This window comes from Hyperoodon ampullatus (assembly GCF_949752795.1).
Source record: "Hyperoodon ampullatus genome assembly, chromosome: 7".
NCBI classification, from domain to species: domain Eukaryota; kingdom Metazoa; phylum Chordata; class Mammalia; order Artiodactyla; family Ziphiidae; genus Hyperoodon; species Hyperoodon ampullatus.
In genome coordinates this window covers 15,570,422-15,596,301 of record NC_136920.1, presented here as the reverse complement: position 1 = coordinate 15,596,301, position 25,880 = coordinate 15,570,422, and the positions used below count along the sequence as shown (strand labels likewise).

The 25,880-nt window shown below is 47.6% G+C and overlaps 1 protein-coding gene across 1 annotated transcript in view; it reads left to right on the top strand.

Annotated features, from left to right (window-relative positions):
- Window positions 1–8,122: 8,122 nt before the first annotated feature.
- Window positions 8,123–25,880, top strand: part of PTPRJ (protein tyrosine phosphatase receptor type J) — a gene marked incomplete at both ends in the record, with an annotated part of 172,380 nt that continues 154,622 nt past the window's right edge. The window contains one exon of the mRNA XM_079708004.1: window positions 8,123–8,566. Within this exon, the coding sequence (XP_079564130.1) occupies window positions 8,123–8,566 (444 nt within the window). The remainder of the gene's footprint in view (window positions 8,567–25,880) is intronic.

Sequence of the window (25,880 nt, the reverse complement as noted above, 5' to 3'; positions counted from 1 at the left end):
TTTTTTTTTTTTGCGGTACGCGGGCCTCTCACTGTTGTGGCCTCTCCCGTGGCGGAGCACAGGCTCTGGATGCGCAGGTTCAGTGGCCATGGCTCATGGGCCCAGCCTTTCTGTGGCATGTGGGATCTTCCCGGACCGGGGCACGAACCCGTGTCCCCTGCCTCGGCAGGCGGACTCCCAACCACTGCGCCACCAGGGAAGCCCTGAGCCTCAGTTTCTTCATTGGTTTCTTCATCTGTAGAGTGAGCGGGTCGGACTGGATGACCTCCAAGGTTCTTTGTTGTGTGTAACATTTTACAATTGCCTGAGTCTCAGAATGATAAGCCCTGAGAGCAGCAACAGCACCTTTCAACAGAGTGGATGCAAGTCTCAGAAAAAAAATGCCTGATGAAAGTAACAACAGAGGAAAATGACAGCAGCAGATGAATAAGAAACAAGGGAGAAGAGGAATTTGTCTATATGTTCTTATCTTGAAATCATTCATTTATTGTGTATGTGCAGGGAATTCAGGGGTATCTGTAACATGCTGTCCTTGGCAAGATGCTGAAGCTTAAAGGACCATGTGGGAGATACTGAGGGTAGGGAAAGAGTTCTACAGAAGGACCTCCTTAGGCCAGGGATGTCTGCCCTGGGAAGCAATCATAGAGTGGTTAACACAAGCTTTGGCTTCAGCCAGGCTTGTGTCCGCCTCCTGTTTTGCCACCTGTGTGTCTTTGAGCACGTTACTTAAACTGTACGTGCTGTTATTTCCTTAACCATAAAATGGGAATCATGACAGCACCTGTGGGGTAGGGTTATGGGTATAAATATACAGATAAAGAAGGATTAAATGAGATAAAGTGTATACAATAGCTTGCACATAGCCTGGTACATAGTTAGCTGCCAATAATGGAAGTGGATGTTATTACTTAGGTTTTTACTGTCTCTTGATCTTGGATTATAGTTTCTACGTAAGTAAAATGAAACTCTTTAAACATATTCTGCTTACATGTGGTAGTCTAGACCTTTTAAAATTCTTTCGCTTCATAGGAAAAAACAAATCACATAGACTCAGAACACACTTGAGAGTATTTTCCCAAAGTGGTTGGAGGAAGCTAACGGTACCTGGGTCACCTGTGTGCTTCTTAGTGCAGGGTCCTGAGCTCTAATTCTAACCAGAGATAGAACCCGAATTCAGAGTTTCTGAGGGGGAGGGGCCCAGAAATAAGCATGTTAACCAAATCACTGATAAAGGCTGAGAGCCAGCTTTTTTTTTTGAATAAATTTATTTATTTATTTATTTATGGCTGCGTTGGGTCTTTGTTGCTGCGCCCAGACTTTCTCTAGTTGAGGCGAGCGGGGGCTACTCTTTGTTGCGGTGCACGGACTTCTCATTGCGGTGGCTTCTCTTGTTGCAGAGCCTGGGCTCTAAGCGCACGGGCTTCATTAGTTGAGGTGTGTGGGCTCAATAGTTGTGGCTCGCGGGCTCTAGAGCGCAGGCTCAGTAGTTGTGGCACATGGGCTTAGTTGCTCTGCGGCATGTGGGATCTTCCCGGACCAGGGATCGAACCCATGTCCCCTGCATTGGCAGGCGGATTCCTAACCACTGTGCTACCAGGGAAGTCCCCCTTTTTTTTTCTTTCTTTTAGGATGGAATCCGGTCCCCCTGCAGTGGAAGCACGGAGTCTTTACCACTGGACCGCCATGAAAGTCCCTGAGAGCCAGCTCTTAAGGAGCATGCTGCCTTGCCACCCAACCGACCAGGTCAGTGCTTCTCAAACTTTAAGGTATATAGGAATCTCCTGGCAATCTCGTTCAAATGCAGATTCTGATTTAGTAGGTGCATTAGTTAGCGTTCTTCAGAGAAACGGAAACAACAGTAAAAAAAATATATATGTTAAAAAATATATACAAATAAAATAAGGTATTGGCTCATGTGATTATGGAGGCTGAGAAGACCATGACCTACCATCTGCAAGCTGGAGACCCAAAAAAGCTGGTGGTGTAGTTCAAAGGCCTGAGAGCCACAGAGCCAGAGAGCTAATGGTGTAGATTCCAGTCTGAGTCTGACGGTCTGAGAACCCGGAACACCAGGCAGGAGAAGATCGTTGTCCAGCTCAAGCAGTCAGGCAGAGAGAAAATTCAACCCTCCTCCGCCTTTTTGTTCTATTCAGGCCCTCAGCAGATTGGATGAAGCCCACCCACATTGGGGAGGGCCATCTGCTTTACTCAGCTCACTAACTCAAATGCGAGTCTCTTCCGGAAGCACCCTCACAGACACATCCAGAAATAGTGTTTAACCAGATATCTGGGCATCCCAAGGCCTACTCATCAAATCAACCATCTCAGTAGGTCTGGGGTGGGGCCAGAAACTCTAACAAGTTCCCAGGGAATGTCATGCTGCTGCCCAGTGGACCACACTTTCAATTGCCAGGTTTTAGAGGCTCTGTCACTGTGATGGTCATGAGTACCATTCACTAGTACCATTCATTCCCAATCTCCTTCTTTTTTTTTTTTTTCTATCAGTTACTATGCCTTTACCACTTGTATCTCCTGGAATATGTGCCAGGCACTTTGCATGTGACTTTTCCGTTCATTTTCATAATGATGAATTATCATCCCATTAAAAAAATTTTATTTATTTATTTGGCTGTGCCGGGTCTTAGTTGCGGCACGTGGGATCTTAACCTGCAGCATGCGAACTCTTATTTGCGGCATGTGGGATCTAGTTCCCTGACCAGGGATCGAACCCGGGCCCCCTGCACTGGGAGCATGGAGCTTTAGCCACTGGACCACCAGGGAAGTCTCTATCATCCCATTCTTTACGTGAGGAAATGGAGGCCAAAATTACATAGCAAGCATAGGACTTGAACCTATGACCATCTGATCCAAAGCACATATTCTCCCCCATTACACCACCCTGCCTCAGATCTGCCAAAAAGATAATTTAATAATGGCAAACACTTACATGGTATTTACTTTATTCCAGGCAGTATTATCAGTGCTTTAACTACTGTAATACTTATAAAAATTCTATGAGGTGGATATTATCATCAAGAACATCCTCATTTACAGATAAGGATGTTGAGGCACGGAGAACTTGAGTAACTTATCCAGGGTCACACAGCTAATACATGGCAGGACCAGGATTTGAACCCAGGCAGCTGACTCCAGAGTCCAGACTCATATCCACTAGACTTTATTGCCACTAGCAAAGCTCATGCTTGTATCTCTCTAATATGGTATATACTAATATGATATATATGTACACATGTTTATATATCATTTATATACATAATGTAACTATAGTGCCATATATGATTTTTATTTGCTTATTTAGATTTCAGGGTATTTTCTTCTCTACTAGCAAGATTCCACTATACAATTGTTCCCACACGAGTGGATTTCTTACCCTAACTGCAGGAACCCAGGTGTTGTACACATCCAGCCCAATGTGATTAAGATTTTCTTTTCAACCTGAAAAGAAAGAAGAAAGAACATTTCTTTTCAAACCTGAAAAAAATTAATTTATTTTTAACGAGGCTGGAAGGACCCAGCTGCCAAGAAGCCCTGAGACTCGGGGCCTCCTGCTCGCTCTCCCTCTTCTTGTCTTTACACCTCTCAGCCCTTCCTTTGTTGGAGGTGATGTTTCTGCTGCAGGCTTGACTGCCCTCCTGCCCCCAACCTGGCACTTGTGGTCTTTGTGTGGAAGTCGTTCTCAAGCCCTGGACAAAAGCCTCTTGTGCCCTAGGCTCCAAGTCTCCTTACCACACACTCCCTGTGTTCCCAGGTACCCCAAAACCCTGGGTCTTGTGTTCGTTCTGCCGGCCCAATGTGATTGGTACTGGGCTCCCTGGGAGCTTGAAGGTACTGGGCTCCCTGGGAGCTTGACTCAGGACCTAACAGTTGGAAGTGCAGAAGCCTGTGGGCTCCTCCCTGTGGGTGCCTAAATTTGGGAAAGGGTGGGAACTCTTGAGAGCAATGGCTCTCTTTCTGCTCTATACACTCTGAAAAATCTGTCATGTGCTAGTTTCTTTGTAAGTAAACTTGGTTTCCTATCTCAACATAAAACACACAACACACAATACACACACACACACACACACACACACACAGAGAAGTATGAACATGCTTAATGTTGCAAGTGCTTGAAGTCAGGAACAAAAAAGGCCTTGCCGGGGCTTCCCTGGTGGTGCAGTGGTTGAGAGTCTGCCTGCCAATGCAGGGGACACGGGCTCGAGCCCTGCTGGGAGGATCCCGCATGCCGCGGAGCGGCTGGCCCCGTGAGCCACGATTACTGAGCCTGCGCGTCTGGAGCCTGTGCTCTGCAACAGGAGAGGCCGCGATAGTGAGAGGCCTGCGCACCGCGATGAGGAGTGGACCCCACTTGCCGCAACTAGAGAAAGCCCTCGCACAGAAACGAAGACCCAACACAGCCATAAATAAATAAATAAAAGTTAAAAAAGAAGAAAAAAAGGCCTTGCCAAGGTCCTCCCTGGTTTGGTAGAGGGGCAGGTGATTAAGGCAGTGTTTCAGGAGGAACTGAGGTCTGGTGGACTAACATGGAGTTCTAACCACAGCCCACTTATTAGTCCACAGGAAACAGCCTGTTACTATTGTAAAGATGAAGTGCTACTTTTTTTTTTTTTAAAAGAACTTTCGAAAAGTCTTCCTTTCCATTCTGATTCAGTTCAAGTCTGTGAGGCAGGAAGGTCTCAGGGCAGCCATGCCTGCAACATTAGCTAATCAGACTCCCAAGAAACATTCCATTCCGCTTAGGAGGGCTTTGGAGAATGGTTTGCTCATGGTGGCTTTTAAAATAAACTGAGGGTTGCCAGGCTAAATGGATTCCCTGCAGGGCCGGTGACCTGGTTCCAGGCTGGTGCCCAGCAGGCTTGCTTCCTGCTGGGATGGTGGACCTCTCATTAAACATGGTTGCCTTGCCTGTTCCCCATTCTTGGGGGATGAAGTGGAAAGTCTTGTACCTTCTGTCACTGCCTATTTTAAAATTGGGGAAACTGAGGCCCCAGAGAGTCATGATAAAAGTAATAACAACAGCCAACACAGAAAATACTTTATATTATCTACAAATGTCAAGGGAAGGGGCACCATGACATAGTGGCAAGAAAAGTATGGTTTCAGATTCTGGTTTTGCCCCTCTGAAGCTCTGTGATCTTCTGTAAGTAACTAAGCCTCTCTGAGATGTAGTTTCTTTGTTCCTAAAATATTGATAATGATACCCATTCTATAGGGTTGTAGTAAGGAGCAGAAATAATGGATGTAAAGTACCTAGAGTAATGCCTGGCGCCTAGTTAGTACCTGATCAATGGTCTTTATTATTAGGGATGCAATGCAGGCCAGCCGTAAGATAAATAGTGCCTTCCAATCCTGTTTCACAGCAAGAATTACCCAAGGAGCTGGGGAAAAGTACAGATACAGTCCTCTGCAGTCTATGGAAAGGCATGGGAATGTATATTATAACAAGCCACTGGGTGATTCTTATCTGGCAATTTTGGAACACACTCAGGTACGCTCCCCTCCAACCTCTTGCTTTGACCTGTTCATTCTCTGTGCACCTGGCCCCATATTCAGTAAAGCTTTAGCTTTTGCTTGAGGGTGGACATGATTAAAAGGTCAAATATCATTATTTATTCTCAGAGAGAATGTGCTCTGAACTTTGCACAGCAGATTTATTCCTGAAAAGCTGTTTGCAAATGGAAGTTGGTGTGTGTGTGTGTGTGTGTGTGTGTGTGTGTGTGTGAACAGACATATTTAACACCTTAGTTTGCTATTCAAAGGAATGCATTCAATTCAGCTAAATAAATATTATATGAGTGATTATTATGTGCTGGGGATACAGTGACAAGTAAAATGCAGGCCTTGTCTTCAAGGGCCTGACTTACAGTCCACTGTGGTTAGGTTAGGTTAGCACTGGGAGCTACAAGAGCACAGAGGTGGAAAGGTACCCAACTCAGGGTTGGGGCATCTGGGAATTTCTAGGGGAGGTGGCATCTGAGGATCTTCCTGTACACTGGAACATAATCTCAAGTCCTTTTGCAAAGAGAATGACCCTTCCCTAATTTATTCTTGTGGAAAAATGAGCTTTCACACCATGCTGCCCTGGATTCATTTATACAATCATGCAGCTGCACAAATACCGAGTTCCTGCCACGGGTAAGTCACTGAGTGAGGTGTTGCAGGGCAACCAGGGGGAGAAAGGCCCGATCCCTGCCCTCAGGGAGTTTATACCACACCTACTCAGGGTTAATTTATGTCTCATATAGGTCATTAATCCAGTGTGATCTGTTTATGACTGAACAGGTAGTTTATTATTCAGGTTGTAACTCCCTTTACTGAAAATACTGTTTATTCTCTTTCATCAACATGTTGTGGGGAAATCCGGTTCCAACTAACACAACCCTGAGCACATATTTCATCCAGGAGCAAAACCCAAGTGCACGCTGGCGTTCCCAGAGCTATTTGCAGACCTGTCATGAAGCAGTGGAGGTCTGGATGGATCCTTAGGGTCGGTAGGGTCTGTGAGTATCTGGGGCAACCTGAAGACCCAGTAGCCCTGGCAGTAAGTCACGCCTTCTTTGGCTATCACGGATAGGAATGTCTTTCAAACCACCTGTCTCTGCCCCAAGAAGGTGAGGAGTCAGGAAGGAACAGAATTCTTGGTGAATTATGATAATTACACCGTGTTTAAACAAAAGATGGCAGGGTGTTTGAGTGACCAGGTGATGTTCCTTCACCTTCTGTTCTCTGTGTGTGCAGTCCTGGTAGGAGCTGCTTAGACCCTTTAAGCGAAGATGCATTCCTGTCTCGTAGATGGGGAACCTGAGGTACAAGAGGTGTCTGGGGGTGGTGTTGGGCACCTGTTGGTTTACAATCTGCTGCACATCGAATCCAGCCCAGACTTATTATTCTGCCTTTCAAAGTCTCCTCTATATATGAACCCCTCAACCTCCCATTCACTGCTCCTCAGAAGGGCCAAGCCTGAAGCATCCGCCTCCCATTTTTTGCCAAGTTGCTCCCACTTCTTGAGCCCCTGTCCCCCTCTATCTTCCTGGTGAAATTCAACCCATCCTTCAAAGCCCAGCTCAGGTGTCACCTCCTCCCCTGGTTGGAATTCATCTCTCCCTCCCCAGCACTCCTTGGTTTAGCCCTTTCTCTCATTACTTTTCCTTGGGCAACAGGCTGAGCATCTCACATTCTCAGTTCCCTCCTGTGTGCATGGGCATAACAGTAACATCTGCAGTAATCTTTAACCCCTTTCGGGTTGTGGACTTCTTTGAAAATGTAATGAAAGCTGCTGGAAGAGCTACTGCTTACTGAGGCCCACTATGTGTGGTGTCAGGCCGGGTGTTTAGGACTTTTCCGTTCATTATCTCATGTAATGGTCAAGTCTCTCCAGCCAGGTACTAGTATTACCCTCACTTCACAGATGAGGAAAGGAGGCCCAGAGAGGTGAAATGCCTCTCCCGAGGTCACACAGCTAGTGCTACTAGCAGAGCCAGGTTGACCACATGGCAGAGCGGGGGTCCTAATCACTGGACCCGCTCCAATGCCCGCTCTCTGCCTCCCTGGTCCGGGGATGGGGGCGGGGAGAACACACTGCACGTCCCCTACAATTTAGGGGTTCATTCACCTCCACTGCCACTCCAAGCCTTCGCCGGCAACCCAGCGAAGGTCAACCAGGCCTTCGCTGGGTTGCCGTCTTAACGCAGGCCTGGCTGTGCCCTCGGCAGGGGTCTCGGTCAACATCTGGTGACCCAAACTCGGGGCCATGGAGCCGGGCCGAGGGGTACGGGCTCGTGGCTCGAGAGCCGCAGAGCCGCGTCCCGGGTGCCGAGTCCCAGGAATGTGGGAGGGCTGGGCGGCGAGGGCGGGCAAGGCGGGGGCGCTTCCTCTGCCCGCCGGAGGGGAGCCGCCCGGGCGCGCGCGCGGGGAGCGCCGCCGCCCCCTTCCAGCCGCCCGGCCGGCCCGGCGGGGGCGGGGGCTGCAGCGGGAGGGCGGCGATGGGCCGCGGTGCTCGGCAGCCGCTCGGCCGGCCGGGGTGGGAGGAAGCGATGAATATTCAGAGGGGGAGGGGGAGGGAAGGGGCTGAGCGCTCGCCGAGGCTCCCTGCAGCCCCATCCGCATGACGCGCGGAGGAGGCAGCTGGAGCCGCCGGAGCTGCCGGAGCCGGGATCAGGGCGCCGCGCGCGGGGGGTGGGCGCCGCTCGCTCCGCCCTGCGAAGCCCCTGCGCGCCCAGGGACGCGTCCACTCCGCTGCAGCCCCGCCAGGCTCCGCCGTGTGGCCGCCGCCGCCGCCGCTGCTGCCATGTCCCCGGGGAAGCCCGGGGCGGGCGGAGCGGGGACGAGGCGGACCGGCTGGAGGAGGAGGAGGCGGAGGCGGCGGCTGGAGGCGGCGACTAGGGCGCCGGGGCTCGGAAGCACGGCGGGGCCCGACTCGCGCGTCCCGGGCACGTTCCAGGGCGCGCGGGGCATGAAGCAGGCGGCGCGGGAGGCGCGGCCGCCTCCGCGCTCGCCCCGGCTCCGCTGGGCGCTGCCGCCGCTGCTGCTGCTGTTGCGCCTGGGCCAGGTGAGCTGGGTGGGCCCGGGGTGGGGGCGCGAGGAGGGTGGGGGCGGGACTGGCAGCCCCTGCACCTGCCCGGGTGCGCCCTGCCTGCGGGGATCGGTGGAGGTGGCGGGGGGTCCGCGTCCTCGGGGTCCCCCGCTGCTGGAGGCCGGCCTCGCGCGCCGGCGACCGAGCCCTTTCCCCGGCTGCCGCGTACGCGAGGGAGGGTGGTGGGCTTCGGGGTCCCGTGTGCCCGGAGCCTCCCCGTGGCCGGCCCCGCGCGGGCTGCAGGCCGTCTCTGGCCCGGCCCTGACCCGAGCTGGTCACATCTGGCCGGCGCGGGCCCGGCTCGCCAGCCCGAGGCGGCCGGAGGGGGCGTGTTTGCGGAGGCTCCCGACGCGGAGCCGGGCGGGCCTGACCGAGCCGCCGCCGACCTCCGACCCGGCCTGCGGGGGCCCGAGGGGCCGGGCCGAAGGGCAGCGGCGGCGGCCGCGGGTAGCCGGGGCAGGGTCGGGCGCCGGGCGGCGGGCAGTGGGAGAGGCGCGGGGCCTCCGGGCAGAGGGCGCTGCTTCTGGGGAAAGTTCCCAGCCTCGGGAGAAGGTGGTCACTCGCAGGCGTGCCTCCGGGCGACGGTCCTCTTCCCGGAGAAGCTGCTTGCTTCCCTGGATGCTTAATTCGTGCTTTGTGGGCGCCGGCTCTCCCCCCTCCCCGCCCTGTTTTCTAGCTTCGCTTTTCAGATAATGCTGTGCCTGCCGTTTTGGTGACGATCTTTCTGAAAGCGCCGTTTCCCCTTCACGGTGTTCCCACGGGGTGAGGCCGGGCAGCTGGGAGATGTCCCCATTTCACAGATAGGGAACTGGAAGGAGAGAAGTGAAAAAGCAGAATCACCCAGCCCTGCGGCGGGAGCTGAGCCAGCTGGTTCGTCCTCACAGCTTTCTAGGAGACTGCTAGGGTCTTGAACTCGCAGTGGAAAGGGCCCTGATGATACCCCTGTTGTGCATTTTGTAAAGGAAAAACCTTGCTTCTTTTATACAGACAGCGGCTCTGAGGACATGATGTTTGAAAACCTGGGAAGCGAGTTACTGGCTGGGGATGGAACCTGGCTTCAGGGAAAACTGTTTTGTTTCCCCCCCCGACCCAGGTCCCTTCCTTTCTCTTTCTTTCTTTATTTTAAACTGAAGTGTAGTTCATTTACAATATTGTATTAGTTTCAGGTGTACAGAAAAGTGATTCGGGTATACATATATATGTATTTATCTCTCTATATATACTTTCGATTCTTTTCCATTGTAGGTTATTACAAGGGAAAACTTTTCAAGCACAAATAAAAAGATTGTCTGAGAGCAGAAACATCAGCCTTGGGGCAGCAATGCAGCCCAGCAGGCAGGACAAGAAGGCAGCTGGGGCCTGGGGGCTGCGATAACTCTCAGCACCCAAAGGACACTCTGGTTGCTAATGTCCCCTCACAGTTTTCCTCGGCAGGCTTTGAACAGGCTGTCCTGAAGGCCTGGAAGGCTCTGTGACCTCCTGCAGAGAATATTGGATTAGGTGTCAGAAGACCAGCTCCAGGGCTGGGTGCAGGTTGGACTTGCTCTTCCATCTCCTCCATCCTTAGTTAATAGCTTTTGTAGCCTGGGACCACCTGCCCCATAGCGTTGTTTGAGGGACTTTCACTGGCCAGTGTCTGAAAGAGCTTTGTAAACATTAAAGTGTGTCCAGGGCTTCCCTGGTGGCGCAGTGGTTGAGAGTCCGGCTGCCGATGCAGGGGACACAGGTTCGTGCCCCGGTCCGGGAAGATCCCACATGCCGCAGAGCGGCTGGGCCCGTGAGCCATGGCTGCTCAGCCTGCGCGTCCGGAGCCTGTGCTCCCCAACGGGAGAGGCCACAACAGTAAGAGGCCCCCATACCACCAAAAAAAAAAAAAAAAAAAGTGTGTCCAGATGGGGTTAACATTAAGGTACAGTGTGTATGGACTGTCTTCTCCCTGACCCTGTAAGGAAATTCATGGAGAATAGTATATGAGATTAAAAAAATATTGCCTCATATTGAAGATCTCTTGTACCAAAGTTAATACTAAAGAAATACTTCATTTATTTTTAGTTTACTTTGGTACATATATATTTTATTATATTATTTATGGTTTTGCTTGGGCCCTGATGGTTGCTAGCTGTGCTTTGAATCAGCGAAAAGTTTCTTGGGTAAATTTATTTCTTGCCCAATCCTTCCTTGTGTTTCAATAGCATCTTGCTACGCTACACTTGTCCCCTATTCAGATATTTCCTTCCTCTCTAATTTGTCCTGTAGAAACTCAAGATGGCTCTTTATTTCTCATTTTTGGATACATTATAAAATAGGAAGTCTAAAAGGCTCTCTGAAAAAGCATCTTCAAAATCCACATTTGACGGTTTATTTTGATATTGGGTGTTTCAGGGAATCAGTGCGTTTTTGAGCTGGACCAGACTTCAAGATAACTCACAGTCGTTTTTCTTTGTTTGTTTCTTTTCTTTTTCTTTTCTTCTTTTTTTTTTTTTAGATAAGGCTATTGAGACCCAGGGAAGACAGTGATTGGGCTGAGGTCACCTGGCAAGACAGTAGAGGAGCTGGGACTGGAACCTGTCACTTGCCTGTGCCTCAGATTTTCATGATGCTGTTTTTTTGGCCATGTTTTCTCTTTGTTCTTTTTTTTTTTTTTTTTTTTTTTTTTTTTTTTTTTTTTGTGGTATGCGGGCCTCTCACTGTTGTGGCCTCTCCCGTTGCGGAGCACAGGCTCCGGATGCGCAGGCTCAGCAGCCATGGCTCACGGGCCCAGCCGCTCCGCGGCATATGGGATCCTCCCAGACCGGGGCACGAACCCGTATCCCCTGCATCGGCAGGCGGACTCTCAACCACTGCGCCACCAGGGAGGCCCTTTGTTCTTAATTTTACTATAGGCACAGCCCTGCCTCACTGCGTACTCCTTAAACTGTGGGTGTAAATTGAGTTTTTCAAAATCGAATCATATTTGAGATTGAAAGTCGTATTTGAGATTTCTGAAGCTTGTACAATACATATAGGAAATGTGGGTGAGGTTATCTGACTGCCTCCCTAACACTTGGTTGGTTTTGTAAGGCTTGGGTGGTGTGTGTTTTTAAATGGAATCAACTGTAGCAGCTTAAAAAATGGCCAAGTTGTAGAAAAGATGAAGCTCTGTTTGGGCATTAATGATAATGGGTACGGAAGCAAGGAAGCTGAGATGCTGGAAGACTTAATGCTTAGTAGGGCTGGAAAAGCAATTTTTTAACCTGGCTTCTCATTCCCCTTCTCCAAGACAGGAAGGATGGCCAGAGATGATTCCAATGTGAGGACTTTGCTGGGTGCAGTGACTTCACCCATTCTTGTAGCATTTTTGCCCACTAATTTTGGTTTGTGTGTATGTTTTAGGCAATGTGACAAAGCAGTTTTTCCCCTGTGCCTCCTTCTTTGGAGAAAAGCAGTCCTGACAGATTCTTTATAAAATCAGCTTGATAGTGGGCTGCTTTAAAATGAAAAAAAAAAAAAAACAAAACTGGTGAGTGATAGCTGTTTTGTTGGTCTTATAGTGTTTTGGATTTGCTTTTCCTTTGTTTTCTTGTTTCCTGGTGAATAATAGCTGTTTGTGTTTATTGTCTACTGTAGCTAATCCTTAAGCCCTCTTACCTACCTGTTTCATCCAGGGTACAAAAAAATATTTAGACTTCCCTTGAAATTGCTTGTTAAATTCTCATAGGGGTGACTTTAAATATTTTTGTTTTGCTTCAGAACAACAACGGAAAAGCCAAACGATTATGTTTTGTTTGCAGACAATTTAAGAAAACAGAGCAAATTGGTTTATGGTTAGACTGTGACTTTGAGCCGACTTCAAGTTTAGCCTCACGGTAAAGATAACCACAGAACACCCAAGGTTTCCTAAGCAGAGAGAATCCTGGCTCCTGAGCGAGCAATTTCGGTCAGCAAAGAGGTTATTTAGCTCCTAAAAGTAATTTTTGCTTGGGGTTGAGGCCCAGGTAGAGTTGCTGAATGACTGTAGGCCTGGGTTTAGCCAGCACATCATCAGCAATTACTTACTTAGTTCATTCACTGCTTGGCCAAGGGAATTATTTTGAGTGTAGGATAAGAGGCAATTTTCCCTTCTAATAGAATGCTGCTGATAACATTAATTAATAGATACTTTTATATGTGGCAGGCACTAAGGGTTTTAATGCATTATCTCATTTGACCATTGCAGAAATAACTGAGAGGTAGGTGCTGTTCATGGTCCCATTTTATTTTATTTTAATTTTTTTTCTTTTTTAATTTTGGCCACACCGCGTGGTTTGTAGGATCTTACTTCCCTGACCAGGGATCGAACCTGGGCCCTGGCAGTGAAAGCACTGAGTCCTAACCACTGGACCTCCAGGGAATTCCCTGATCCCGTTTTATCCGGGAGAAAACTGAGGTTCAGAACTTACCAAAGATTCATAACTAGTACATGGCAGAGGTGGGTTTGCCATCTCTCCCGCTCCAGTTTACTGTCCTGTTCATGTGTTTTCAGTGTGCAACTAAGAGAGGAGGTGACACAGATGAGCCTATCTATGAAACAGAAAGAGACTCACAGACACAGAGAGCAGACTTGTGGTTGCCAAGGGGTGGGTGGTAGGGGAGGGATGGAGTGGGAGTTTGGGGTGAGCAGATGCAAACTATTATATACAGAATGGATAAACAGCAAGGTCCTACTGTATAGCACAGAGAACTATATTCAATATCCTGCGATAAACCATCATGGAAAAGAATTTTAAAAAGAATGTATATATAGGTATAAATGAATAATTTTGCTGTACAGCAGAAATTAACCCAACATTGTAAATCAACTATGCTTCAATAAAAAAAGGGGGGGGGAGAGAGGAGGTGCCTGACTTGTGGTGAAGGACAGGCTTGTGGGGCCTGAACCCTTATGGGGCAGGGAGTCATTTTGGGTTTTCTGCATTCTAAACCCTGTAGAATCTACCCCATTTGTAACACAGACGGCCCAGGAACCCCCTTCCCTGCTCATGTTTCTTTGGGAGCCTGAGTATGTGAGGCAGGCCTGCTTTAGTGGAGACAGAATGGGATCTGGGATGGAAAGACCTGGGTTTAGGTCCTTGCTCAGCCAGTTAGTAGCTGCCTAGACTTGGGCAAGCCACTTAACCTCTGTGACTCCTCATTTCCTTATCTGGAAAATGGGACTAATACTTCCTGCTTCACTGGGTGGCTGAGAGGATCAAGTCAGATAGAAGAGGAACTGCTCTGTAAATTCCAGAGTCTCAGTTGCTAGTTGTGGCTGCTGCTGTTATCTGCGGAGAGGAGGTGGGGCTTCAAATCATTAATTCATGTAACAAATATTTATTGTCTCCCACACAGTGGTGCGGAATAACCCTAGTGGTGTGCAAAATGAACTTGGCTCACAAAACATTTTAGAAAAATGTTAATTATTATTTATTTTAGGGGAGCGTTAGTAAAAAAAATTATAAGTGAGATGTCAAACCCATGAGGGTCATGGTAAATAAATTTGTTTAAACTTAATAAAAAGTTAAGCTAAAGAAAAATATTGAGTACAGAATTATGTAAAGATGGTGTGGTTACGGCACACTTGTAAATGTGATAAATTGCTTAAATTGGGGACCTGCTGGATGTGGGACAGGCACTGAATGGAGGCCCTGGTGATGAGCAAGAGAAGCAGCTGGCTTCGTGACTCTTACAGGCTGTGGGGCTGACATCATTCTGATCACCCCCAGCTAACCAGTCACAGGTGTGATACAGGCTGTGTATGTGATGTCTTGGCTGCCCCTCCAGAGAAAGGGCTGGCACCGGATTTGCCAGAGAAGGAGTGGTCATGAGAGGGGCAGAGAGTCTCTAAGTGGAGATCCCTGGAAGCTGCAGGTCTCTCAGACCAGAGAAGTCCACAGCAATTTTGTCACCTCCTCGTATGGCTTTCCAGTGGCTTTTCTGGTGACCCTTTGGAAGATGGGAGCTGTAGGAAATTTGTTATTACTTCCTTATTAGTGATAGGATTCCTTAATAGTCATCCTATTGTCTCAGAATTTCCACGGCATGTAAATGCCTGGGTGACGGGTGGTGGCAATGAGACAGCAGATGGGAGGCACTTTGAAAGCGAAGTAGTGTCAGTTCCCACAGAAGGTCTAATTTTAAACATGCAAATAATTTTCAGTTCCACTTTTCCTTCTTCCTGTTAGAGGGAAGCTGTCCCCTGTTGCCATTTCTGAGGCTTGAGCAGACAATGTCATTATTATGCCACAAACTATCTCCTTCTCCAGGGCAGGGATGGGGTGGTGTTTTTCTGAGTGCCTGTGCTGGTCACAGTCCAGTGCTATTTCATGGCTTCTGAGCAAAGAACTGAGTGAATATTAAAACTCAGCACCAATACGGGTCCAACACAGTGGTTCTTAATCTTTCAGGGGAGGGAGAGGTTTAAGACCCTTACAGGGTATGCAAAAGCAAAGAATCCTTTCCCTAAAAGAAATGCACACATTTACAATTTGGTATCCAATTTCAGGGGTTTCACAGACTCCTTAAAATAGACCATGAAGCCCAGGTTAAAAACCCTCCAATCTAAAACTGTAACATTTAGAAAAGTATCAGTCCTCTTCAAAGAGATAACCCGTGGGTAACCTTGGTTTCCTCCCAGGAAAAAAATTTTTCTATGTAATGTATACAAATATCTATGTTGAGCTTTTTAAAAAGTTACATTAAAGGAAATATTATATATACATTGTTTTCTACCTAGGCTTTTAATTTATTAAAATACTTAAGTTATCTTGGAGATTATTTCATATCTGTTCCCATAGTTTTAACTCATTCCTTTAAATGACTCCCTAATATTCTGATGTGTGACTTTACCATAGTTTATTTCGCCATTCTCCTGTCAATGGACAGTTAAGTTGTTTTTAGACACCCCGACCCCCTTTTTAGGAATCATGCTTCAGAGAGTGTCTTTGATACGTATTTCTTGTAACCTTCACAAGAATATCCATAGGGTAAATTTCTAATTTTAGGATGGCTGGGTTAGAGGGTACATGCATTTAAAAATTTGATAGCCGTTAAATTTCCCCCAGTTTGTACCTGCATGCATAGGCTTGGAGAGTGTCTGTTTCTCCATACTCTCAGCTGAATTGAGGATTGTTAAATTTGTAAATGTGTGCCAGCCTGAGAGGTAAAAAATTGTATCCTGTTACTTTTAGTTATAGCTTCAATTTTGAGTTAGATGAGCATTTTTTTCTTGTTTTGGGCTATTTGCATTAATTCCTTCTTTTTTTGGGGGGGCGGGGGTTAACTCCCTGCTCATTAAGAAAAAAAAGATTTTCTTTTTGTTATCAATTTGTACAAGCCCTTTAGAAACTGAGAAAGTTAGTCCTTTGTCTCTAATTTGTGTTTCAATCACATATATTTTCCAATTATTTTAGATGCAGCCCTTGTCCTTAGGAACTCAGAGATAAATAAGACCCCTGGGTCATGAAGAGAATATAGACCTGAGAGCCAGCCTGCCAAGTTGGAATCCTAGCTCCACCATCTAACTAGCTGTGTGCTTTGGGCAGGTGCCTTAACCTTTCTGATCCTTGGCGTTCACGTTTCTAAAATGCTAATAATAGCAGTGGTACCTTTCACACAGGGTAGTTGGATAAGTTAAATGGGATCACAGTATATTAAAGTTCCTTATAAATGGATATAGAAATTTAAGAACATTACTTCATTTTCTCAAAAATTAGGTTTTTAAAGTTAGGGCAAAAGGCCATAATTATGAATTGTAAACATTGTGTTACAAAAATTTTAAAATTGGATTTAAGAGATTAAATCCACAATGGATAGTATACATACATACATATATATATGTGTTTATATGTATATAGTAAAATGTATAATGTGAAGCAGTGTAGGCTTCTCGGCTAGCATAATTTAAATTATATTTCTCTTTTGACAAGTTAATATAATTGAATTAATATAGGTCAAATGAACACAAGATATGACTGAAGAATGGCCAGTGTGGTCTTTGCCCCAAAAGAGCACAGGAATATTGACCATGTCCTTTAAAGCAACAGGGTCCTCCTTGAGTGTCTCTCTTTCTCTTGTGACCTGGCCAGCTCTGGCTGTGGCCACCTCCTATCTCTGGGGACATTTTCTGTAGGACTTTTCAAGAGGACTTATTTTCAAGAGGACTTATTTTATGCCACCAACTGAAAGTTTAAAGACATAATCCTTGGCTCTAATTGCAGAAGATGGGAAGTTGAGGGAGTCTGTGTGGACCATGCCACCCTGTTTCCATGGCAGCGAGGTGATGCTGCATTTCCTGCTACTGGCTGAGGGGCTACCACGTTTTCATGTCCTTGTGTCATGGCGGTTATTCCTTCCCCACTAAGCATGGACCACACTTGTGGTCTTGTTTTGCCAAGACACTGGCATACTTTACTACTTACAAAAACAAGAATATTAATTTTACCTTATAGTTTGCAAGGCCTTCAACATATATGAGCTCATTCAGTTCTCATAGCATCCCTGTGAGTTTGCCATTGTTATTCCCATTTAAGGTGTGGCTCAGACTGTCTCTCAGTGACTTGTCCAGTCCATTTCAGGTGCCATCTGTCTTTCGCACAATAATAATGTACATTCATTGTGTAGCCCAGTTTTTAACATTAGTCAAATTTAGAATTAGCTTTCAAGAGGCAAATGGGGCAGTTGAGTCCCCTAGTTTGGTTCATACATAATTATTAGGTTGAACCATATGAAATTACTGTTTTTGGTCCTTTGATACCAGTAGTTGTATATGGGTCTACCTAATATGTCCCAGAAAATGTTCTTTTAAAGTGTGGTTTAGAAAACCAAAACATAGACTTGCATGTTGTAAAGCAGTATATTTAAAACCATGGGTCATAAAATCAGTTTAGTGATTTTAATAGATAGAATATATTCTATCTATTAAAAAATGATAGAAGAGAAGATATTGGCATCTACTGTATGTAGGAAGGGTAAGTATTCTTTTATGAAACTTGTTTCAGTTATATATATGTGTGTGTGTGTGTGTGTGTGTATGTACTGAATTGCATATAAATTGAATTAATCATGGCTTCAATCATTGCCAAAAAACCTGGAAGCCATTATTATAGGGAATGGAGTGATGGAAGGTGTGGGGTGGGGGTGGACATGCAGGTGGTTTCTGTTTCCAGGGACAGTAGAAAACTAGTATAAAGTCCCCAAATGTGCATCATCAGTGCTCCCATATATGACTGAAAATCATTATGCAGTGGCTGGTCCAGGAAGGCCCTTAGGAAGAGAGGGGGTTGACTGGCAACTGAGGAGGCCTGACTTTAAGTAGTTACCCTTCTGGATAATTCTGGGGGACCACCTCAGTGGGACAAGCTATTGGCCATGCTCTGCATTCTTTGGTAAATGGGTTTGTTAGGGAGCTAACAGTTACCGTCCACTGTGTGGTCTACTTTGAGTGAGAACTTAGGACGTCTCAGGGGAGCTGAGGCTCTGAGGGCCTCACCCATCTTGTGGACAGTGGAAGACTGAGACTCACGGCCTAGATGTTTTTTTTTTTTTAACCTCCAGGCCATGCTGCCCTCATTCCACTCATGGTGATCCCTGTCTGGGGGCTGTTAGTGCAGTTGACTGCAGGATCCTGATCCAGAGATTGATTTGATTCCCCTATGAGTCAGTTCTGTTTTTTTCTTTTTTTTAAATATAAAAAATTTGAAAATACAGATAAATAAAAAAGAAAACAGGGACTTCCCCGGTGGCGCAGTGGTTAAGAATCCGCCTGCCAATGTAGGGGACACGAGTTCGAGCCCTGCTCGGGGAAGATCCCACACGCCGCACAGCAACTAAGCCCGTGCGCCACAACTACTGAGTCTGCGCTCTAGAGCCCGCGAACCACAAGTACTGAGCCCACGTGCCACAACTACTGAAGCCCGTGCGCCTAGAGCCCGTGCTCTGCAACAAGAGAAGCCACCGCAGTGAGAAACCCGCGCACCACAACAGAGTAGTCCCACTCGCCGCAACTAGAGAAAGCCCACGCGCGGCAAGGAAGACCCAATGCAGCCAAAAATAAAAAAAATAAAATAAAATAAAAGCAAAATTATCTGTAATCTCCACTCTCCTGAAATTAACTCCTGGTACCATTTTATGTTGGGTGATCTTTGTCTTTTTTTATGCTAGTTCTATCTATCTCTTTCTCCTAAAATAGGATTCCTTCCTACACATGCTTTGTAATTTATATTTTTCATTTTTTTTTTAATTGGGTTAGATGCTGGTACCCCAGGAGGTCATAGCATAAACATGAGGCTTCTTCCTGGAGGGTCACTGTTACTCAGTAGAAAGTCTTTTGAAAAAAATTTTTTTTCCTTTAAACAAACAAACAAACATGGTTGCATCCAGAACAATTTCAGCAAATACAGGAGACAACAAAGAAATCTGTACGCTGCAGACCCTCTGGGGGTGTGAGTTCACTCTCCTCTGCTCTTCTCAGGGGCATTTTGTAAAGTAGTGATAATATGTTGCAAACATTTTTCCCTTGAGAGTAAATATTCTTCCCTTCTCTAACTTTCAGCTGTTGCATCCCATTGCATTATATGGAGGTGCCTTAATTTATCTCATTCATCCTGTTGTCTGGTTTGTTTCCAAAACTTTTTGCTATAATAAAGACTATTCAGATGACTTTGTGATTAAATCTCTGAACACATCTCTGATGATTGCCTTAGGATAAGTGAAGATAATAAAAATAGTAGCTACCATAGGTTGAATAGTTATTATGAATTGTTGTCAGCACTTTGTATGTATTAACTCATGTAATCCTATGATGTAGGTACAGGGAAGGAAACCGAGGCCAAAGAGTTATAATCTGGTCCATGGCCACACACTGTGCCAGAGCCTCAACCAGCTAGTTGTGGGTTTCCTTGGGGACACAGGGAGATCTGGGAGGATTGCCTACGTGGGCCAGGGTGTGTGTGAGTCTCCTGGAAGGACAGCAGGCTTGAGGGCCATTCTCACAGGTGGGAGGGTCATCTTCCTGTGGGATGGGAGGCACATTGATACTTGCTGCTCAAGTGCCATGACATGGCAAGAATGAAATGCTTCCCCAAACCACAGAAGATAAGAGTGATTTTGCTGTGGATTTTAGGTCCTGGAGCCATAAGTGGTAAAGGCTGCCTGAAACTTTGGGGCCTTGGCCCAGATCAAATGAATGAAATAATGGCATCCTGTTGGGGTCTTGGCTTTCCTGTTGTGAATGAATTTGGATTTCATAGAGCTTGAAATTGGGCATGGGTGACATGCCTTTAGGGTGTCCCATAAGAAGAGAAGCATGGGAAAGGGCATGGGCTTTGGTGTCAGTAGAAGCATGGACCCAGATCTGTGTTCTTCTCTACAGCCATGCCTTGGAACTTGTTACATCATCTGGAAAATGGGTAATAATTCCTGGACTACCTGTTATTAGGGTTAAATGAGGGAAGGTGTGTAAGGCTCCCAATCCGGATTGTGGCTTAAATGTTTGCTCCCAGCTCACCCATATTAACACAGTGCCTCCTGACTCGGGGGCTGCAGTTGCCATGTGCCCAAGGTCGAGGAGACTTGCTGTGCAGGCGTTCAGACAACTTCTGCCTTAGTGCCCAGGAGTATTGTTGTCTAGAGTGGTCACCAAATCCTACCGTGTGAAGAGAAATTGTAAGGGTGCAGGACAGGAGCTCTTATTTAAGATGACATGTTGGCACATCTGAAGATGTGGGCCTATATTCACTTTGAATCATAACGATCTCTAAAAGACAATAATGTTAATTAAGCTAGAGCAGGAGATCATGAAAGAGAGAGAGAACGTACAACCAGCCAAAGCCAGCCTTTACTGGAGGAGAGTAATGGTCCTGTTTGTCTTTTCTCCAGTGGTGAGACCATCCCAATCCATCAAATCCTTGCTTCAGGCAGGAAATACTTAACAAGCACTAATCCCATCTTTTAGATCTAGTACTCTCCAGCCTAGCCTGTCTTTTTTTTTTTTTTTTTTTTTTGAGATTATTGCAGACTTTATAGAAAACTGCCCAGGGGAGATCCAGATTTCCAGGGTGGGGTGGGAAGGCAGGCCTCAAGGCAATGCGTTGAAGGAGGGTGACTTCCTGTGTGCAGAGGCAGCACAGGCCAGCCATTCTGCCTGACCCAGGGGGTGGGAGTCAGGGAGAGGCGGCCCCCTCCCACTCACCGGTTGTGCTTTGGGATCATGCAGAAGGCAGGGCGCTGAGGCTCTGACCCTGGACAGGAGGGCTTGTCCCTTCCTCTTCCAGAAGGCATACGGGGGGCAGGGGTGGAGAGGTGGCAGCGAGGAATCTCCAAGGGAGAAGGGTCACATGGGTGGGAAGGAGCATGTGGCCAGCAGCTCCCAGCCCTTCAGAGCCCCTCCCGCTCCCCTCTCTGTGGCACAATGGGTCAGGTGACCCTGGTTGTGAGGCCAGACCATCTACTTTGCACCCCCAGGACTACCTCCTCCACGATCTCCCATGGGGATCTGCTAGTATGGTTGGGGGCTGCTTCACATCTGCGCCTGTTTTGCAGGGCTAGAGAGCTCATCCTAAGAGGAAAGGGGGCTGGGCATATCCCAGGGATGGATTCCTCACTGGACCCTGACCCAGTGAGTGGAAGTGTGGGTACTGAGTGCAAGCGACAGATGTAGGAGGAATTGAGAGCCTAAGACCTGGGCAGGGGGATGAAACTCAGATCGGGGTGAAGAGGTGAGAGTTTGAGATTGGGGGACAAAGACTGAGTATTAGGGTATCAGAGCCCAAAGTGGGAAAGGCTGAGGATCAGCTCCGCGCTAAGTCTATAAAGGGGTGTGCCTGTGCCTGGGATGGGAGAGATAGAGAAGAGCTGAACTCCAAGCCTGGGCCAAGGAAGGGAGGGGCCTGAGCTAGAGCTGGGGTGGTGGGTGGTATGAAATACATCCTCAGATTGGGGGAGGGTGCTCAACCCTCAGACTCCCGGGATGTAGGTCTCTATACAGGATGGAGAGTTAAGAGCTTCGAAATGAGAAAAAAGGCTCAAAGTCCACAAAAACCGTCTGGTGGGTTGCTTTGCTTCTAAGACCAGAATGGGATGTGAGGGCCCCTGAGCCCTCGAAGGGAGCTGAGGGCTGCAAGCTGGAGTGTAGTCTAGGGGGATGTTTCCTGCTGAGAGGTCTGGGTTCAAAGCACAGGGTAGTGGAAGCAGTCCCAGGGCCTTCGGATTGAAGGACAGGTTCTCTGGGTGAGTCCTGAAAGGGGGAGGGGGCTTCTGGTGGTTCAGGAGGGCCGTCAGAGCTTGGGATGGGTGGACCAGGTTTCTGGAATCAGAAGAGAGTGTCTCTGGGTCTTTGATGGTGACAGCTCTCAGAGGCTGGGGAGGGGGGTACAGCTTGGGGCCCCTGGGTGGGGGAGATGCCATAATCCAAAGGTCTCAGATCGGTCAGGGGTAAGTCTCAAAGCCCCAAGCTCGTGGGTGTCTTATACGCATGGCCTTGGGATAGGCCGTGGGTAGCCTGTCTTTCTTAGTTTGCTATGCCTAGCTCTGCTACATATATCTTGGCCTCATCATCAAGCACCCATCTTCTGACTTCATGCCTCAATCCATTCCTCAAGATCATCTCCTCCTGCAAACCACTCTACCCAAAGCCATCTCTGATCCTGCATCCTTATTATAGTTCAGACCTGATGCTGAAATTGTTTTCATAGCTCAGACATGTGCGTCTCTCAAATCAGTCATAACATCCAATTTAACCTCACTGTATCTGGCTACTGGGAGTCCATCCCTGTGAGGGGGGACATCAGATAGCTTGAAGTCACTTTGGTTGATAGTCTTATTCTGGGCTTGTTCATGGGACTGTGAGACAGTATGTGCAGTGGTTAAGAGCTAGGGCTCTAGAGGAAGAAGGCTGCATGGGAATTCCTTGTTTTACCACGTTGTTTAACCTCTCTGTGCCTCGTTTCGCTCATCTATAAAGTAGTGGTCATTATATGACTCAGCTCTAGGGCTGTTATAGGAAGTACATAAGATAAGGTATGTATTTAGCACATATTAAATATTAGTAAACATTGCAAAAGAAAAAGGACCACGTGTTGGGTGGGGGTAAGACTCAGACCCTCAGCCTCTGTCTGACCACAGGGTTTGTGACCAGCCTTTTGATTTCCTTTGGAAGAGACACATGTAGCGCTTAGCCTTTGCTGTCACCTGGAATCTAGCATTTGGATTTTGAGGTTGCCTCCCAGTGTGGTTGGGGTGAGTGGGGACAGCTTCTTTTCCTTTAGAGCAGGGTTTCTCAACCTCATTTGGGGCCTGATAACTCCTTGTTTGGGGGACTATCCTGTGCACTGTAGGCTGTTTAGCAGCATCCCTGGCCCCTGCCTGATAGATCCCAGTACCCACCTCCCCCAACCTGTGACAATAAAAAATGTCTCTGCCAAATGTCCCTGAGGGGTAACATAGTCTTAGCTAGTAGGGGGGCCCAGCTGTCCTTCCATTCCCAGGTGATTGTGTCACTGACTTCCTCTTGTGAGACAGTAGATCTAAACTAACAAGCGCATTTATAGATGTGACAGATAGCCACATTGCTAGGTCTCAGAAGAGGATTCATATTCCACCTCTGCTTATTCAGTGAGTACTCTTTAGGGATGCTGTGACAGGTACTCCCGTGCCAAGCTCCCTGTGTCCTCCTCCTCCACAAAACGGGAATAACTGACACTTTTCCTCACCCTGCCCGGTGGGACAGGAAGCCAGTGTTAATGTGATATGTGTGGTGCTAAGCTCTACTGCAGGGGATGTGAAGTTGAAGGAAAGGCTTAGTGTTTATTAGGAGTGAGGCCAGATATGCCAAGTTCCACACAAGAGATAGACCTGGTCAAAGGGAAATCCCATTACAAAGGGATCCACTGGTAAATTCCCCCTCCCACCACCTCCCTGGAGCGATTTTCAGCCTTTAGAGTGTTTAGAGGCCCCAGGGCATAAGCCTAGAGATAATGCCTTCAGAGCCAGTGACAGGGAGCCCGGCAGGAATGAGGCAGGAGGAAGACCCCGGGAAACCTACTGAAACGGTGGTGCCATGGTGCCCATGGTGCCTGCCCGGGGCGAGGAGGGTTGGCTTTCTGAAAGCTGGGTATTCACACAGCTGTTCGGGAACACATCACTTTGTGAAGCCAAAAAAGGGCTCCTCTCTCAGTGCTGGTCACACCTGGTTAGGACATACTCTTTTGTAGGGGCTCTAGTCTTTTACCCAGATTGCAGCAAGTTCTTCCAAGCTGTCCACTGTACTGTCATACACTGTGCTGGGCTCCCTCTTCATCCTTTTAATTATGGCCATTTTAGCACTGAGGCAAAGAGAGGTGAAGGGACTCGCCCAGAGCCAGGGATGGGACTGTTCCGTAATCTCCTTTCTGCTGCTTTGTGATCAACAACAATTTAGTAGCTTTCAAGGCCTGAATTTTCTCTTGCACCAAATGGTGATAATAAATACCTCAGAGGATTGTGATTGAGATTCCATGAGAAAATGCATGGGGAGCCCCCAGCGTGCCCCAGCCAGGCATGGTGACTGGCATACAGAAAGTGCTCCATAAATGCCAACTGGCGTCATTATTACTGTCTCAACTATCAGTAATAGCAATAGGGCACCGGCTTTGATGAGCTTTTCCAGGAATGGGACTGGTTTGCCCTGATCTAATCATAGAGTCTGTCTCAGGCCCTGTTCAGTAAATGTTTGGGGTGCAGCTACTTGGAGGGGGGGAGAGATGTCACCTGGGGAGGACAAAGAGACTGAGATTGAGAGAATAAAGCAAAACCTGCCCTCAGGGCTAGAACATGTGATCTCCCAGTCAAACCAGCTGAGCTCATTGCCAGGCAACTTGGTAGTTAATCATTGCTTATAGGAAGATAAAAAGGATTATCACCTCAAAGAATGTCAGAGTGAGAAAGGACCTTAGGGACATTAGGCTAGGGAAGACAAATGGGTTCCAGTTTATGTCCATTTTCAAGTGATTGATAGTGGCTGCTCCAGCCCTGCATGGAAGGGATTCTTAGACCACTTGGAGTGGCCTAGCTCAGCAGGAGAGACTGCTGGGATCAGTTAGTGATGTCTGCCATGGCCGCCACAAAGGCAAGGGGTGGCACACAGGCTGTTTTATTTGCTCTCTTTGGTTTCAGCTGGGACAATGAGGCCTATGATTTGCTCACTGAAGGGTCACCCAGCAAGTCAAAAAACCACAAACATCTCTTTTGGAAGGGGTCTTTCAAGGGTATCCAATTCTTAGGTTTCATCTCTGAGAAAGTGATTTTTGCCTGACTATCTTTAGATGGGAGGAACTTGCTATCTCAAAAGGTGGCTCTTTCTGTCCTTGGGCACCTCTCCTGGGTAGTACTTACACCATAGAGGCGGGAGAAGGCCTTAGAAGACACTTTTGGTGGCTCTTCACCGTGGCTGCACCTGGGGAGCTTTTAGTTTTTTTTTTTTTTTTTTTTTTTTTTTGCAGCACGCGGGCCTCTCACTGTTGTGGCCTCTCCCGTTGCGGAGCACAGGCTCCGGACGCGCAGGCTCAGCGGCCATGGCTCACGGGCCCAGCCGCTCCGTGACATGTGGGATCCTCCCGGACCGGGGCACGAACCCGTGTCCCCTGCATCGGCAGGCGGACTCTCAACCCCTGCGCCACCAGGGAAGCCCCCCGGGGAGCTTTTAGAAGACACTGACTGGGGGAAAAAAAAAGAGAGAGGGAAAATACTGATTGGAGGTTCCCACTCCTGACCAGTGGGATTTGAGCACTTGCGTGCGTGGGCACACACCATCCCCAACATCATTGTCTTATTTTTATTTTTCCAGACTCTTCATGTGGTATTAATGTGTAGCCAGGGTTGAGAACCACTGAGACCAAACCTTTTTTTGGAATCAGAGGGCCGGAAAGGGTATGATTGTCCAGGGTTATATAGGGTTAGTGACACAAGGAGAAGGAAACTAGGGTTTCTTTCTTTATAGAGTGCCAGCCATGTGCTAGGTTCTTTTACTTTCATGCTGAGACTCTTCTCTCCTTTTAAAAAAAATAATTAATTAATTATTTTTAATTTTTGGCTGTGTTAGGTCTTCATTGTTGCACGTGGGCTTTCTCTAGTTGCGGCGAGCGGGGGCTACTCTTCGTTGTGGTGCACGGGCTTCTCATTGCGGTGGCTTCTCTTGTTGCAGAGCACGGGCTCTTGGCACGTGGGCTCAGTAGTTGTGGTGCACGGGCTTAGTTGCTCCGTGGCATGTGGGATCCTCCCGGACCAGGGCTGGAACCTGTGTCCCCTGCATTGGCAGACGGAT